The sequence below is a fragment of the Arachis hypogaea genome, chromosome 4 (genome assembly GCF_003086295.3).
Source record: "Arachis hypogaea cultivar Tifrunner chromosome 4, arahy.Tifrunner.gnm2.J5K5, whole genome shotgun sequence".
In the NCBI taxonomy this organism is placed as follows: domain Eukaryota; kingdom Viridiplantae; phylum Streptophyta; class Magnoliopsida; order Fabales; family Fabaceae; genus Arachis; species Arachis hypogaea.
Genome location: NC_092039.1, coordinates 82,032,428 through 82,046,788, shown reverse-complemented (window position 1 = coordinate 82,046,788; position 14,361 = coordinate 82,032,428). Strand labels below are relative to the sequence as shown.

The window sequence follows — 14,361 nt, the reverse complement described above, 5'->3', positions numbered from 1 at the left end:
TGGATACCACTGTAGCTACATCACCCTTCATCCCCGGCCACCAGAACATCTTCTTCAAGTCATAATACATTTTCGTGCTCCCGGGATGAATAGAAAACCCACTGTTGTGAGCCTCCACCAGCAAGTCTTGCCTCAAACTCCCAACATCTGGTATGCAAATCCTTTCCTTATATCTCCATAACCCTTCATCATCCTTAGTGAATTCTTCGCGTCTCTTATCACCAACTGGTTGAAACAATTGCTGAAACTTCTGCTCATCTTGCTGAGCCCTTTGTATTTCTGATTTAAACGTGCTTGAAATCTATAACTGATTCAAACAAGCTCTTTCGGCAACTTCACTAATATCCAGCTTAAGATCTACAAACTTATCCACTAGTTCTTCTTCTTTGATTCTCATCCAAGCAATTGTTAAAGATTTCCGACTCAAAGCGTCTGCTACCACGTTCGCCTTTCCAGGGTGATAACTAAACTCGAAATCATAATCTTTAAGCAACTCCATCCACCTTCTCCGGTGCATATTTAGCTCTTTCTGATCAAAGATGTACTTGAGACTCTTATGATCAGAAAAGACGCTAAACCTTACTCCGTATAAGTGGTGTCTCCAAATCTTCAATGCAAACACAATCGCCGCTAATTCCAAGTCATGAGTGGGGTAATTCACCTCATGCGGTCTTAGCTGACGCGATGCGTAAGCCACTACATTCCGGTGTTGCATCAACACGCAACCCAAACCCTTCAAAGAAGCATCACAATATACCTCAAACGGTTCACGCGGTTCCGGTAGGATTAGAACAGGTGCTAAAGTTAATCTCTGCTTTAACGTTTGAAAACTTTCTTCACACTCCGACGTCCACTCGAACGGCACTTCTTTCCTTGTCAACTTTGTCATTGGTAGCGCAATCTGGGAAAATCCTTCGATAAATCTCCGGTAATATCCGGCTAAACCCAAAAAGCTTCTGACTTCCGTTACAGTCGTCGGTCTTTCCCATTCCATCACTGCTTCTACTTTAGAAGGATCTACAGCTATCCCTCCCTTGCTCACCACGTGGCCTAAGAACTTTACTTCCTCCTTCCAGAACTCGCACTTTGACAACTTAGCGTACAACTTTCGCTCCTTTAAGATTTACAGTACAATCCTCAAGTGTTCCTCATGCTCCTTTACCGTCTTAGAGTAAACTAAGATGTCATCTATGAAAACCACCACGAATTTGTCGAAAAAGGGACGAAATACTCTGTTCATGTAATCCATGAAAACAACAGGTACATTCGTTAACCCAAAAGACATTACTGCAAACTCGTAGTGTCCATAGCGTGTCCTAAACGCAGTCTTAGGGATATCATCTTCCTCCACTCTTATCTAGTGGTAACCGGATCTCAAATCAATCTTGGAAAACACTCCAGCTCCTTGCAATTGATCCATCAAGTCATCTATCCTTGGCAGCGGGTACTTGTTCTTCACTGTCACTTTATTTAACTGTCGGTAATCCACACACAAACGCATCCCTCCATCTTTCTTCTTCACCAATAAAACTGGCGCTCCCCACGGTGATACACTTGGTCGAATGAACCTCTTATTCAGAAGCTCTTCCAACTGAGTCTTTGGCTCTGCCAGCTCTATAGGAGCCATTCTATACGGTGCAATCGATACTGGTCCGGCTCCCGGCACCAATTCAATTGCAAACTCAATTTCCCTTTGAGGTGGGAACTCAGGGATATCTTCCGGGAACACTTCTGGAAAATCTCTAACCACCGGAATTTGATCTATGTTCTGGGCATCGCCCAACGCATTGGCAGCCAACAGAATATAACCCTGACACTCCTCCCCACTATAATGCACCATTACAGAGTTCAGGTAATACCCTGTAGCTACCACTGCTCCATTTTCTCCTTCCGGCATAAACCGAATTGTCCGTTCAAAGCAATCCAACAAAATTCGGTTCTTCGACAACCAATCAAACCCTAAAATCATCTCCAGCACCACCATTGGTAAACAGATCAAATCGTGTACAAAGTCTCTACCCTCAAGCTTGAAACCTACTTGTCTACAGCTTGACCTAGTCATAATTGTTTGATGCGGAGTATGTACATGTAGATCAAAAGGTAACTCTGATACTTTCAAGCCTAATTCCTCAACTTTAGCAAATGAAATAAACGAATGCGAAGCTCCAGTATCATATAATGCAACTAAGGATTTATCACCAATTAGACATATACCTTTCATCAAAGGATCCGCCTTGGAAGCATCCTTGGCATTCACAGCAAAGACTCGACCTTGATGCTGACTCTGGCCCGCATTCTGATTTCTCCCACGAAGGCAATCCCTCGCAATGTGGCCAGGTAACCCACACTTGAAGCAACCACCTAAACCAATCTTACATGAGTCATAAGGGTGAAAACGTCCACAACGATCACAAGCTAAATCCGGAGAACTCTTACTCTGATTTCCTCTTCCTTTAGCATACTGAAACTGATTCTGATTGTTCTTTCTGAAACCCCCTTGGACTTGAGGAGTATATCCCCCTCTTTTGAAGCTTTGTCCTCTAGGATGAAAATACTTGCCACGCCCACGACTAGAGCTCCCTCCATGAGTGTCTTTAGATGCCGCCACTGTCTTGGCATACTCCTCCACTACCCTTGCTTTGTTCACCAAGTAAGAGAAGACACGGATCTCCATAGGAGCCACAGCAGTCATAATGTTGTCCTTCAAGCCCCTTTGGTACTTAATGCACCTCCAGCTCTCAAAAGTCTCCGGGTCACCCTGACATACCCGAGAAAACCTACAAAGCTCTTCGAACTTGTTGGTGTACTCTGCCACAGACATGGAACCTTGCTTCAGCTGCATTAGCTCCATCTCCTTTGCTTCCCTTGCAGACTCAGGAAAGTATTTCTTATAGAAAGCCATTTGGAACACCTCCCATGGAATGTCGGCGTTCTGAAGCTGTAGCAAACGACACTCAGCTTGCCACCAGGGCTGGGCCTCTCCCGCTAGCTGATAAGCGGCAAACTCTACATATTGATTGAGAGGAACATGCTGCGCCTGTAAAGCACGCTCTATAGCCTGGAACCAGTGGTCCGCTTCAATAGGATCTGTGGATCCTCGGAAAGTTGGCGGATGAACCTTGAGGAACGTCGCCAAGGTCATCGGAACTCCTCCTGTGTTATCGCCATTACCCTCAGCATTATCATTGGTATTCCCTTCGCCATTCCCATTTCCGTTGCCATTCCCAGTCGGTTGGCCCAATCTCTGCACTGCTTGTAGAGTCGCAGCAGCATTAGCTTCCATGGTGTTAGCGAGATTCGCCATTGCCGCCATGAATTCGGCGTGATTGTCAGCTGGTTGCTCATTTCTACTGCCTCGTGTACGCGTTCGACCTCGCCCGCGAGTAGCCATGTAGGATTCCTGTCCACACCAAACAATAGATATCAAGGTGATCAGTCTCAATATCAAAAGTCTAGTGCTTCAATTAACCCAAACAGGCACTCACAAACAAGCATGCTATGCATATATCAAATAGATAACCTAATAGCATTAAAGAAAAGACACACAGAGTATGCAATGAAGCACAATCGGTCCATCCCTCAGGCTCACGAGGACGAACTGCTTTGATACCACTAAATGTAACACCCTAATTAGCCTAAGCCTTACCTCGCGTCGTAAAGCCAAGGTTAATCAGAGATTACGACAATTCTAAACTCATACATAATATATATATGGAAGGAATAGCATAATCTAGAAGCCCGATGAAAGATATAGCTCAAAAACAGAATTTCGAAGCTTAAACGTACTAACGGAGCTACTAGATTAAGGCATAAGAAACAGACAAGATATAACAAAAGATAAGTATATAATATCATAGGGAACTAGTCACGACTTGTGGAGTTTAAGCCGGCTAGCCATATATTGATATACACAACCATACAGTGAAAGTAGCTTATACAAGTTTTATTCTCTCAAATACATGCCTCTAGGCAAAACAAAATACAAAAGGAGAGATGTATAAACAAAATAAACCAAAAAGAACTCCAAAATGATCCAAGATTCTCCGCTCCTATCACCAACCAAAGCAACTCACCGAGGTGGGTTGCGACCTGCATCTGAAAAACACAACAACAATATGGTATGAGAACCGGAGGTTCTCAGTATGGTAACAGTTCCCAGTGATATAGGATATAAGACCCTGGGACGCCAAAGGCAATCCTAAGCTTCATATCCATCACAAGATTCAACTTAAAGCATTATAAAACATTTAAGCATAACATACCAACATGACTTAAATAAACCAGGTTATCTATCTTAAGGGATTTCTATTCTAACCAAACACCGCTGTCCCACAGCCTTCACCAACCGATCCTCCATGCGATCCCATCGCCACCGCCTTCCGAACCTCCTCAATCCCAGCAGAAAACACAGATAATGTTCAAAGCAAGTAAAGCACACGTAGTAACATATATGGCAAATAATTCAGATAGCAAGTAAGCATGTTATTCAATTAGGCAAACCATTACAAGTAGACAAAGCATACAAGCAGATAGGAAATGCATATGATGAATGCCTGCCCTATTGGCTGTGATATCACATTGTCGGTTCAACTGCCAACCCAACACATCTCCATGGAGACGTCGCCCTTCGGATTTCTCATATGGGAACCCCCGAGATATAGTGCCCGGATCACTGTCCAGGTACCGGCGCCTGCTCGCCCTATAGATCCGAAGGGATGCGAGCGGGATATTCTTGCCTCAGACCTCACATCTCAACGTAAGCGGGATTAACCACCGTCCTTACGCCGCCGCCGCTACCTCGACAGGCGGGATTAACCACCGTCCCTGCCAGGCGCATAGCGTCTCAAAATATCATGTAAAAATATTATTCTAGTGGTTTTCAAAAGCATTTTCAGTATACATAGATCCATCATTCCTCATCTCATATACCAATTATCGTTCACCTAACGTCAAACCATTCTCAGCACGCCAGAAACCTAGACCTCCGTTTTCTAATTTACCTTAAGATCATGTACTAGAGCCCTTAATTTATATCCCATGTTTTAATACTCAAAACTAGGTTTTTAACACCAACTTTGAATGATCGTAACTTTCTCTACAAAATTCCAATTTTCACAAACCTTATACTGATTCGAAGAATTTTCAAAGATCTTTAATTCTAAACAATTTTCAATCAATTTTGAAAACCGAGGCAAAAGTTATGATCAAACAAAGTTTACCAAAAACTCAATTTTTCCAAACTTCACAATTACCACCCTATCTCACCATACCCATACCAAATCATACCAAACCATCCAAAGCTCCATTTTTCATCAAAATGTACCTGTTATAGCATAATACATCAGCCTCACCACATTTTTCTTCTCATTTCATTATTCTCAATTCCAACATCAACTATATAACACTTATGATCAAAATCACCATCAAACCCACCATTTCATAAATCATAACACTACAATCATTATAAGAACCAACTCCCAATCCATACAATCATTCAACATCATCATATCATTATAATTCATCACAATCAACTCAACATTCATCAATTCATCAATATTTAGTATACCAACCATCATTTTAATTCAACCTATCCTATTGGTCACTAGCCTATGTGTCCATGAATATTATATACTACATAGAGGAAGCCAAAACCATACATTGGCCGATTCCCTTTATGCACCCAAACTCAAAATGAGCACCAACAAGCTTCCAACCACAATCCAAGCTTTCAAATCCACTCCAACAAGCACAAATAAGTTCCAAAAGCTCCCAAAGCCACAATAATCAAACTATATACATATAAATCACCACAAATCAACCTAGGGTTTAACATAAGCATAATCTCACAAGGGTTTAAGAGCTTTTACCTTTCCCAACAGATTTGACAACGCAAATCCAAAGCTAAGCAAGGATTAGAGCAAACCTAAACATCCAAAATCACAAAAACCCATTTAACCCAAAACTCTAATAAAACCCGAAATTTTGAAGAGCAGAACTGGAAGGATTTCGTGATTACCTTGAGGGTTTCTTGGGTGGGTTTTGTAGAGCTCTTCACAAGGAACGCGTAGCCGCAAACGGTGCGGCGATCGGAGCTCCGTAGCTCAAGATATGAGCTTGGGAAGTTTGAAGTGAATAGTAACAATGGTGGAAAGCTCTCACCTCTCTCTTCACTTCAGCTGCCGTTGTGTTTAGGTTATGAGGGTGAAAGTGGCTGAAATGGGTTCATTTAAGTGTATTTATATGTTGGGCTTGGGCCCAACTTGGGCCCGGTCCAACCCGTTAGCGTTTTTAACCCGTTTGGCCTAACTTCGGGCCAAATCTTTAAAATTAAAGCCCGGTTTTCCATTTCTAATGTTTTTCTAAGGTTTTTGATGGTTTTCACTTTTCTCGTGCAGTACCAGGCAGACTTGAACCGGTTCAACCGGTTCAATTGCCGGTTCGCAATTTTTCACGGTTTTTCGTAGAAAGCACATTTTCTGACTTAGAACGACCCACTGAGTCCAAAAATCACCTTTAAATCCTCAAATTCTCTCTCTAACCTTTCGGAATCTAATTTGGGCAATTAATTCACTTAATTAACCGGTTGATTCGTTGCGGTTCTTACAGTTAAAGTCGTGATTCAAAGCAAAAAGAGTGTGCGTAAGAACTCTGGGCACCTCTAATTGGGGACTCTAGCAAAGCTGAGTCACAATCTGAAAAGGTTCACCCAGTTATGTGTCTATGGCATTTATGTATCTGGTGGTAATACTGGAAAACAAAGTGCTTAGGGTCACGACCAAGACTCATAAAGTAGCTGTGTTCAAGAATCAACATACTAAACTAGGAGAATCAATAACACTATCTTAATTCTGAGTTCCTATAGATGTCAATCATTCTGAACTTCAAAGGATAAAGTGAGATGCCAAAACTGTTTAGAAGCAAAAAGCTACTAGTCCTGCTCATCTAATTAGAACTAAGCTTCATTGATATTTTGGAGTTTATAGTATATTCTCTTCTTTTTATCCTATTTTGTTTTCTGTTACTTGGGGACAAGCAACAATTTAAGTTTGGTGTTGTGATAAGCGGATAATTTATATGCTTTTTGGCATTGTTTTTACATATTTTTTAGTATGTTTTATTCACTTTTTATTATATTTTTATTAGTTTTTATGCAAAATTCACATTTCTGGACTTTACTATGAGTTTGTGTGTTTTTTTGTAATTTCATATATTTTCTGGCTGAAATTGAGAGACCTGAACAAAAATCTGATTCAGAGGCTGAGAAAGGACTGTAGATGCTGTTGGATTCTGACCTTTCTGCACTCAAAATAGATTTTCTGGAGCTACAAAAGCCCACTTGGCGCGTTCTCAATTGCGTTGGAAAGTAGACATCCTGGGCTTTCCAGAAATATATAATAGACCATACTTTGCCCGAGATTTGATGGCCCAAACTGGCGTCCAAATGCCACTCAGAGAACTCTTTTTTGGAGTTAAACGCCCAAATTGGCACCAAAGCTGGCGTTTAACTCTAAGAATGGCCTATGCACATAAAAGCTTCAATGCTCAGCCCAAGCACACACCAAGTGGGCCCTGGAAGTGGATTTCTGCACTATCTGCACTTAGTTACTCATTTTTTGTAAACTTAGTTTACTAGCTTAGTATAAAAACTACTTTTAGAAATTTATTTAGTATCTTTTGGTCTTTGGACCATAGTTCCACGTTTTGGGAGGCTAGCCATTCGGCCATGCCTGAATCTTGTTCTTATCTATTTTCAACGGTGGAGTTTCTACACCTCACATATTAAGGTGAGGAGCTCTGCTGTTCCTCATGAATTAATGCAAAGTATTATTGTTTTTCCTTCAATTCACGCCTACTTCTTCTCCAAGATATACTCTCGTACTTAATTCAGTTAAGTCAAGACTGAAGGGGTGACCTGTGACAATCACCCACTATCTTCAGTAATCGCTTAGCCAAGATCCGCGTGCCTGATAACCACAGCGGTCTACATGATATTCAACGTAGTCATTGGACGCCAGCTGGAGTATATTCTCTTGGGTTTCTAATCAATGATTCACGTCATCTCTCCTGACAACAGAACATCTGAATCTGAGATTAGAACCTTCGTGGTATAGGTTAGAATAGTAGACAGCATTCTTGAGATCTGAAAAGTCTAAACCTTGTCTGTGGTATTTCGAGTAGGATCTGGGAAGGGATGACTGTGAAGAGCTTCAAACTTGCGAATGTTGGGCGCAGTGACAGTGTGCAAAAGGATAGAGAGATCCAATTCTGATACTTGCAAGAACCGACAGATGATTAGCCATGTTGTAGTTGTGCCTGATATTTTTAATCCGAGACGAGAAATCCGACAGCTGATTAGCCGTACAGAAACCGTAGAGGACCATTTTCACTGAGAGGATCATACAGCTTGCCATGGAAGGGAGTACGCATGATTGGATGAAGGCAATAGGAAAGCAGAGGTTCAGAGGCAACAAAGCATCTCCAAACGCTTATCTGAAATTCCCACCAATGAGTTACATAAATATCTCTATCTTATTTTATGTTATTTATCTTTTATTTACTAAAACTTCATAACCATATGAATCTTCCCGACTAAGATCAACAAGATGAACAAAGCTTGCTTCAAGCCGACAATCTCCGTGGGATCGACCCTTACTCACGTAAAGTATTACTTGGACGACCCAGTGCACTTGCTGGTTAGTTGTATCGGAGTTGTGAATAACGATTTAGTGCGACCAAGTTTTTGGCGCCATTGTCAAGGAGCGAACAATTATGTGCACCAGTAATCCATCATAGAATCTGACAATAATTACTGTCGGATAAAAAAATCTAATAATAAATATTTACTGGCGAGGTTTATACCGTCTGATTCATTTCGACAGTGATTTTAGTACTTTCGAATTTTTATTGTTTTTTCGATAATAATCTAACGGTACTCAACGTTTTTCTTGTAGTGTCTTATTTTATACATTAAAATCTTTTGAGTCAAACTACTAAGTTCTACACTTCATTAAAGCTTGGTATTCAGTGTCCATAGCTTGTTTCTAATGTGAACATTATAAGAATTCATTCATTGTTCTAGGTGTGTGATTGATAAGATTGTGTGTAATAGAAGTAGTGACTTTAAAAGTTCTTGGTTTAACAATACAAGACTTTTGATTTGGTTGTCATGGAATTAGTGTTGGTTGGGGCGTTGGATGGAAAAATTGGTTAAAGCACAATTTTAATTCCACCAATAGGAATGGTAGAGTCTAGTGAGGTAGTAGGTGTGGTACTAGATAAGAAAGGAGTGCTAGCTAGTCCTAATAGATGATGCAGGGGTGATAGGTGAGGGTAAGTTTAGTAACTATAGTTGATTAGTTGAGTAAGTGTCTATAAAAGAAGAAGTACTAGTAGATGGGGTCACGTAATAGTTGGAACGGATTGAAGGATAGATAGTTGAAAAATAGTGTTATCAAAATCATTTCAGGATGAGACATGCTTGTCAGTAGCTTAAGAAAACACAGAAGGATAAGGGAATATTGATTCATCAAAATTCTGTTGTGAAAATTAAGAAGGATCCAAGTCCATATAATAGTAGTATAAGAAAAAATATGAGAAGCTAATAGAATATTTGTATAATATGTATAATAGAGATTTAGAAAATACTAAAAATATATGTACAAATATGAATGTAGGTGGAGTTATCAATTAACAATTATAAAAAAATCAATTATAATTTTTAGAAAAAAGCAGAGGATACTAATCTTCAAATAGTTAATATTAATCAAATTTATTATTATAAAATTATTTTTGCAAAATTTAAGATTTAGGATTAGAATTTAGAATTTACAATAAATAATGCTAGGATGCCAATTTTTTTCAAACTTATTTATAAATTATAAACCTTTAACTCTAAACCTTCAAAAAATAAGAATTTTTCAAATTCAAAAGAAAATTGACTAATGTTTGTTAACTAAAAATTAATTTTTTTATATTTTTTTATTTAGGATTAAAATAAGTTACTTGATGTTCTTTGAAAAAACTTGATCCCAAATAAACTAACACTACAAGAAAAACATTGAATACTGTGAGATTTACCGGTGGTGTAAGTGTGGAATTCTCAGTGTCAAAATATTACTGGCGGATTATCATTTCTGACAATAAATTTGTCTGTAATAATTGGAGAAAAAACAAAAAAATATGCGCGACATTTAGAGTCGGATTTATCCACTTAGTGGAACACTGCGTTTTGGTAACCCGCAACATGTTACCATCGAATTTATCCGCCAGTAAATCCGACGGTAATTTGCTCAAAATTCGAACTTCGAATCCTCTTCCCCTTATTTGAATCTCTCTCTCTCTCTCTCTCTCTCTAACCCTTTAGCCTTGGATCCCACTCTCTTTGTACCCCTCTCATCTCTCTAGCAGCTCATCCTCTCCGGAAGCCTCTTCCGATGCCGGCAGCCTCTTCTTTGTTGGCACTATTCATCGGCATTATTTGTCGCCGTTGCTGCTGTCGGATTCTACCGCTGCTGCTGCCACCACTTCTGCCATCCTCTTCTTCTCGGCACTGGTCCTCAGGTAATGCTTCTAAACTTCTCCTTTTATTAAAGTAGCTAGGAATAAGCTCTGATTTCTTATTATAATTTTGGTTCTGATTTGTTATTAAAATTTTTTGTTTGTTATTTTATTTTTTGATTTGTTCTGATTTGTTATTATAATTTGGTGTTGAGTTGTTATTATAATTTTGTGTATGTTATTTGATTCTGATAAGTTATTATAAGTTATTATAATTTTATGTTCGTTATTTTTATTTTAATTTGTTATTATAATTGTGTTCGTTATTTGATTCTTATTTGTTATTATAATTTTGGTTTTGATTTGTTATTATGATTTTGTGTTCATTATTTGATTCTGATTTGTTAATGTAAGTTATTATAATTTTGGTTTTGATTTGTTACTATAATTTTGTATTCATTATTTTGGTTTTAATTTATTATTATAATTGTGTTTTTTATTTGATTCTGATTTATTATTATAAGTTTGCTTCTGATATGTTATTATAATTTTGTATTCGTTATTTAGTTCTGATTTGTTTTGATTCTAATTAGAACATATTCTGAGGTGTTGTTGATTAAGTTATTGGTTTGAGGTGTTGCTCTTCAGCCGGAGCCTTCCCCAACAAGCTCAACAGCCGTAGGAGTCTAAGAATAGATACCAGGTGATCCTCTCACGCATGACAGACACAGATGACCTCAAACTAGAGTGGAGGCAAGAACTGGAGTGACTTCAGCGGATGTACGACGATCAGATGTGCGCAGGTGGCAACGGCACTACTAGAGCGCTAAGCCGCTGCCTCAACAGCAGGATCAGCAGACAACAAGGATGACAACGACGATGATAATGACTTTCAGTAATTAGGATGTTTTAAAACACTGTTTGATTGTATCATATCCTCCGTTATTTAACTTTTCATTTTATTCATGTACTTGATAATTTAATATATTTGACTTCTATTATTTAGCATTTGACTATTAATTATGTAAATAATAAATTTAAATAAATATTTTAGAATTTTATCATTAATTTCATCGAAAAAATATATTAAAACAAAATTGAACCAACTCTCAGATTTTTTGGTGAAAATATCCGACCATTAAGTATATAGAACTAATTTTTAATTAGTTGATATTAGTCAACTATGTGTTCAGATTTATAATTTAAGATCAAAGATTTATAATATAAAATTTAGAATTTTAGATAAACAAAATAATTTTAAAAATATAGCGATGTTGGTTAAAAAAATTTGGTTACCTACTATTACTCATTATAATTAGAGTTATGCTACATGTATACCAGAATCAACCACCAAAGTTAGTTATCAGTATAAAATATATGCTAGAATACAACTACACATTGAAAATAAATTAAACTACACATGTATTTATATACAAATATATTGTGGCTGATTCTAGTAACTGATTTTAGTGTCCAATATATATATATATATATATATATATATATATATATATATATATATATATATATATATATATATTAAGTTACACATATATATAGTACATGTCTAATCCAATAAAATACCTATGATTTTAATTTCTGGTGAACGTACTACATTATGCTATCATTTATAAGAATCTGCTTTGTGATGCATCTACTCCATGCATGTTGATTTATCTAGATATCGGTCCCAAAAGGAGATCATTATGAATTGAAAAGGAAAGGTGTTTCAAATTGGAATTTTGTATCTTGGCTTGATTTATCGTTATTTAGCTTCTATTATACTAGTGGGACAAATTATTCAGATTGATGAAGAAGCTATTCAATTCTTCGTCTCACAGCATGGTGGCTACTAATTCTCCTCAGGATACTTGTATAAAGTTAATAGAAAGTAACGGTTAGCATGAGCTTTTGCTTTTATATTGTTATGAAGCTTTTTGAATTAATACAATTAGTTCTACTTAACTTTCCTTTAAATTGAATCTGCGTGTCCCATTCAATTCTAGTAATAATAGATATATAATATATGAAGTATAGAATGTTTCGTTTATAATATATATACATATATAGCACAACTCTTTTTGTGGCAATGTATGTAATAAATTAAAGTACCATTCAAAAGATCAGTCAAGCTTAGAACCAAAAGACCGTTTTCAGAAAGGACAGAGTAAGGACCAGCATAGCTCATAATAGTTCAAGAAGAATATAAGCACCTTTGAGGAATAAATGCTTATAGAACTATATATAAGTTTCCATGATATTCAAATGATTTTCAATCCAACACAAAGACACTACAAAAGCAAGCTACCTATAGAAATCTTAGTAGATTATTATTTAATTTGCTATCGTAGTTCTTTCCCTCTTCTTCCATAAGTGTACATTATTAGAAGAATTATTATTGGGTCATGATGGCGTAATCTGCATCCTGAGGTTTAGAACAATATTTTGGTTGTATCTAATCCTTAGGATGCAGATTACGTCTTCGTTGTCACCAATATTTAAAAATTTAAAATATATTTATTTTTAATCATCAAACAAGTAATTTCATGTCTTAAATTTGTATTATTTAGTATAATTCAAAGATTTGATTACTCCTTGTTCTATCTTATTGGAAAATCAATATTGGGTAAGAATGAGGTAATTTGCATCCTGAGACCTGAAGCTTATGACAATGTTTATGTTGTATCTAGTTCTTAGGATGCAGATTCTCTCTTTTCTAATTACCAATCTCCAACAGTTCAATCTATAGATAACTTCTGCACCAGTGAGATGAAAAAAAAAAAAATGCTATATAGAGTGCCATTCACTATTTATTATTTGGTAAGGATAAGGTAGTTAATCAACGCCAAGATGGTAGGGCAACATATGTACCAACGTTGTTGTCCCTAGTAGCCACTAAGGTTTTGAGTAATGCTATGAATTTGTGATTATGATTTACATACACAAATATCTTATTACTTGAAGGAAAACGAAGAAGGAAATGCACCCTTGTTTTTTCTAGAGAGAGAGAGAGAGAAATCTTAAGAGGACGAAATAGGCGAGGCAGAATCTTCAAGATGACAAAAATAATAGTATCGGCCATACATTAGGTGCTAACAAAAATAATTCTAAAAGATTAAGCCAATGAAAACATTCAAAATAGAACTTAAAATATGAAAAAATACTAAATATTAGATATATATTATTAAAATGTGCTTTTACATTTGGTGAGTTTATAACTTTATATCAAGTAAACTTTTTTGGGGTTTTTTTGGATGGCAAAAGTTTAAAAGTTGAAACAAGAGGTCCAAAAATAAGATTTTCTTTAATATTTTCACGTACATTTTAAATAGTTATCAAAATATTTCACAAATAATATTTAAATAAAATGCACACTTTATTTACTAAATATAAAGATTATTTATCGCTTATAAAAAACGATGTGTTTTGGCTATTATCGTCACAATCTTAACTCTTTTACAAGTAGTTTTGTTGCTTTGCTTATTTAAAATATTTTTGATAATTTACTCTCACATAAAAGTAATAATATATAATAAATAATATATTTTCTTTAGTTTTTTTTACTGTAATCTTCAATTCGACCGACTAATTTATCATAGATCGAAATTCAATTTAATTATGTGTCATTGGATAATGAGTTGCTGCATGTACAAGATATGATTTGAATTCTGACACTTGTTTAAGCGGACGAATGAACAAATTAACCACTCGACTAATGCAAATTAGTTTATAATAAATAATATTAATAGTACTACTATACATACAAGCATTTTTGATAATCAAATCTTAGTATATTAGCTCAAATCCAACTAAAAAAACATAATATATGCTTGAATCATACATTTCTGTTTTTTTTTTTTTGGT

The 14,361-nt window shown here is 36.6% G+C and overlaps 1 protein-coding gene and 1 long non-coding RNA gene across 2 annotated transcripts; both read right to left on the bottom strand.

Annotated features, from left to right (window-relative positions):
- Positions 1–301: 301 nt before the first annotated feature.
- On the bottom strand, positions 302–3,313 carry LOC140184145 (uncharacterized). Its single transcript, XM_072234438.1, has 6 exons — positions 2,912–3,313; positions 2,215–2,758; positions 1,649–2,133; positions 1,163–1,357; positions 758–1,114; positions 302–529 (listed from the first exon to the last, which is right to left on the bottom strand). Exons 1-6 carry the CDS (start codon positions 3,311–3,313, stop codon positions 302–304), a joined length of 2,211 nt encoding a protein of 736 aa, XP_072090539.1.
- Positions 3,314–5,657: 2,344 nt separating this feature from the next.
- On the bottom strand, positions 5,658–6,209 carry LOC112794315 (uncharacterized). Its single transcript, XR_011880756.1, has 3 exons — positions 6,017–6,209; positions 5,868–5,923; positions 5,658–5,789 (listed from the first exon to the last, which is right to left on the bottom strand). It is a non-coding gene; the product is annotated as an uncharacterized lncRNA (long non-coding RNA).
- Between the last annotated feature and the right edge of the window lie 8,152 nt (positions 6,210–14,361).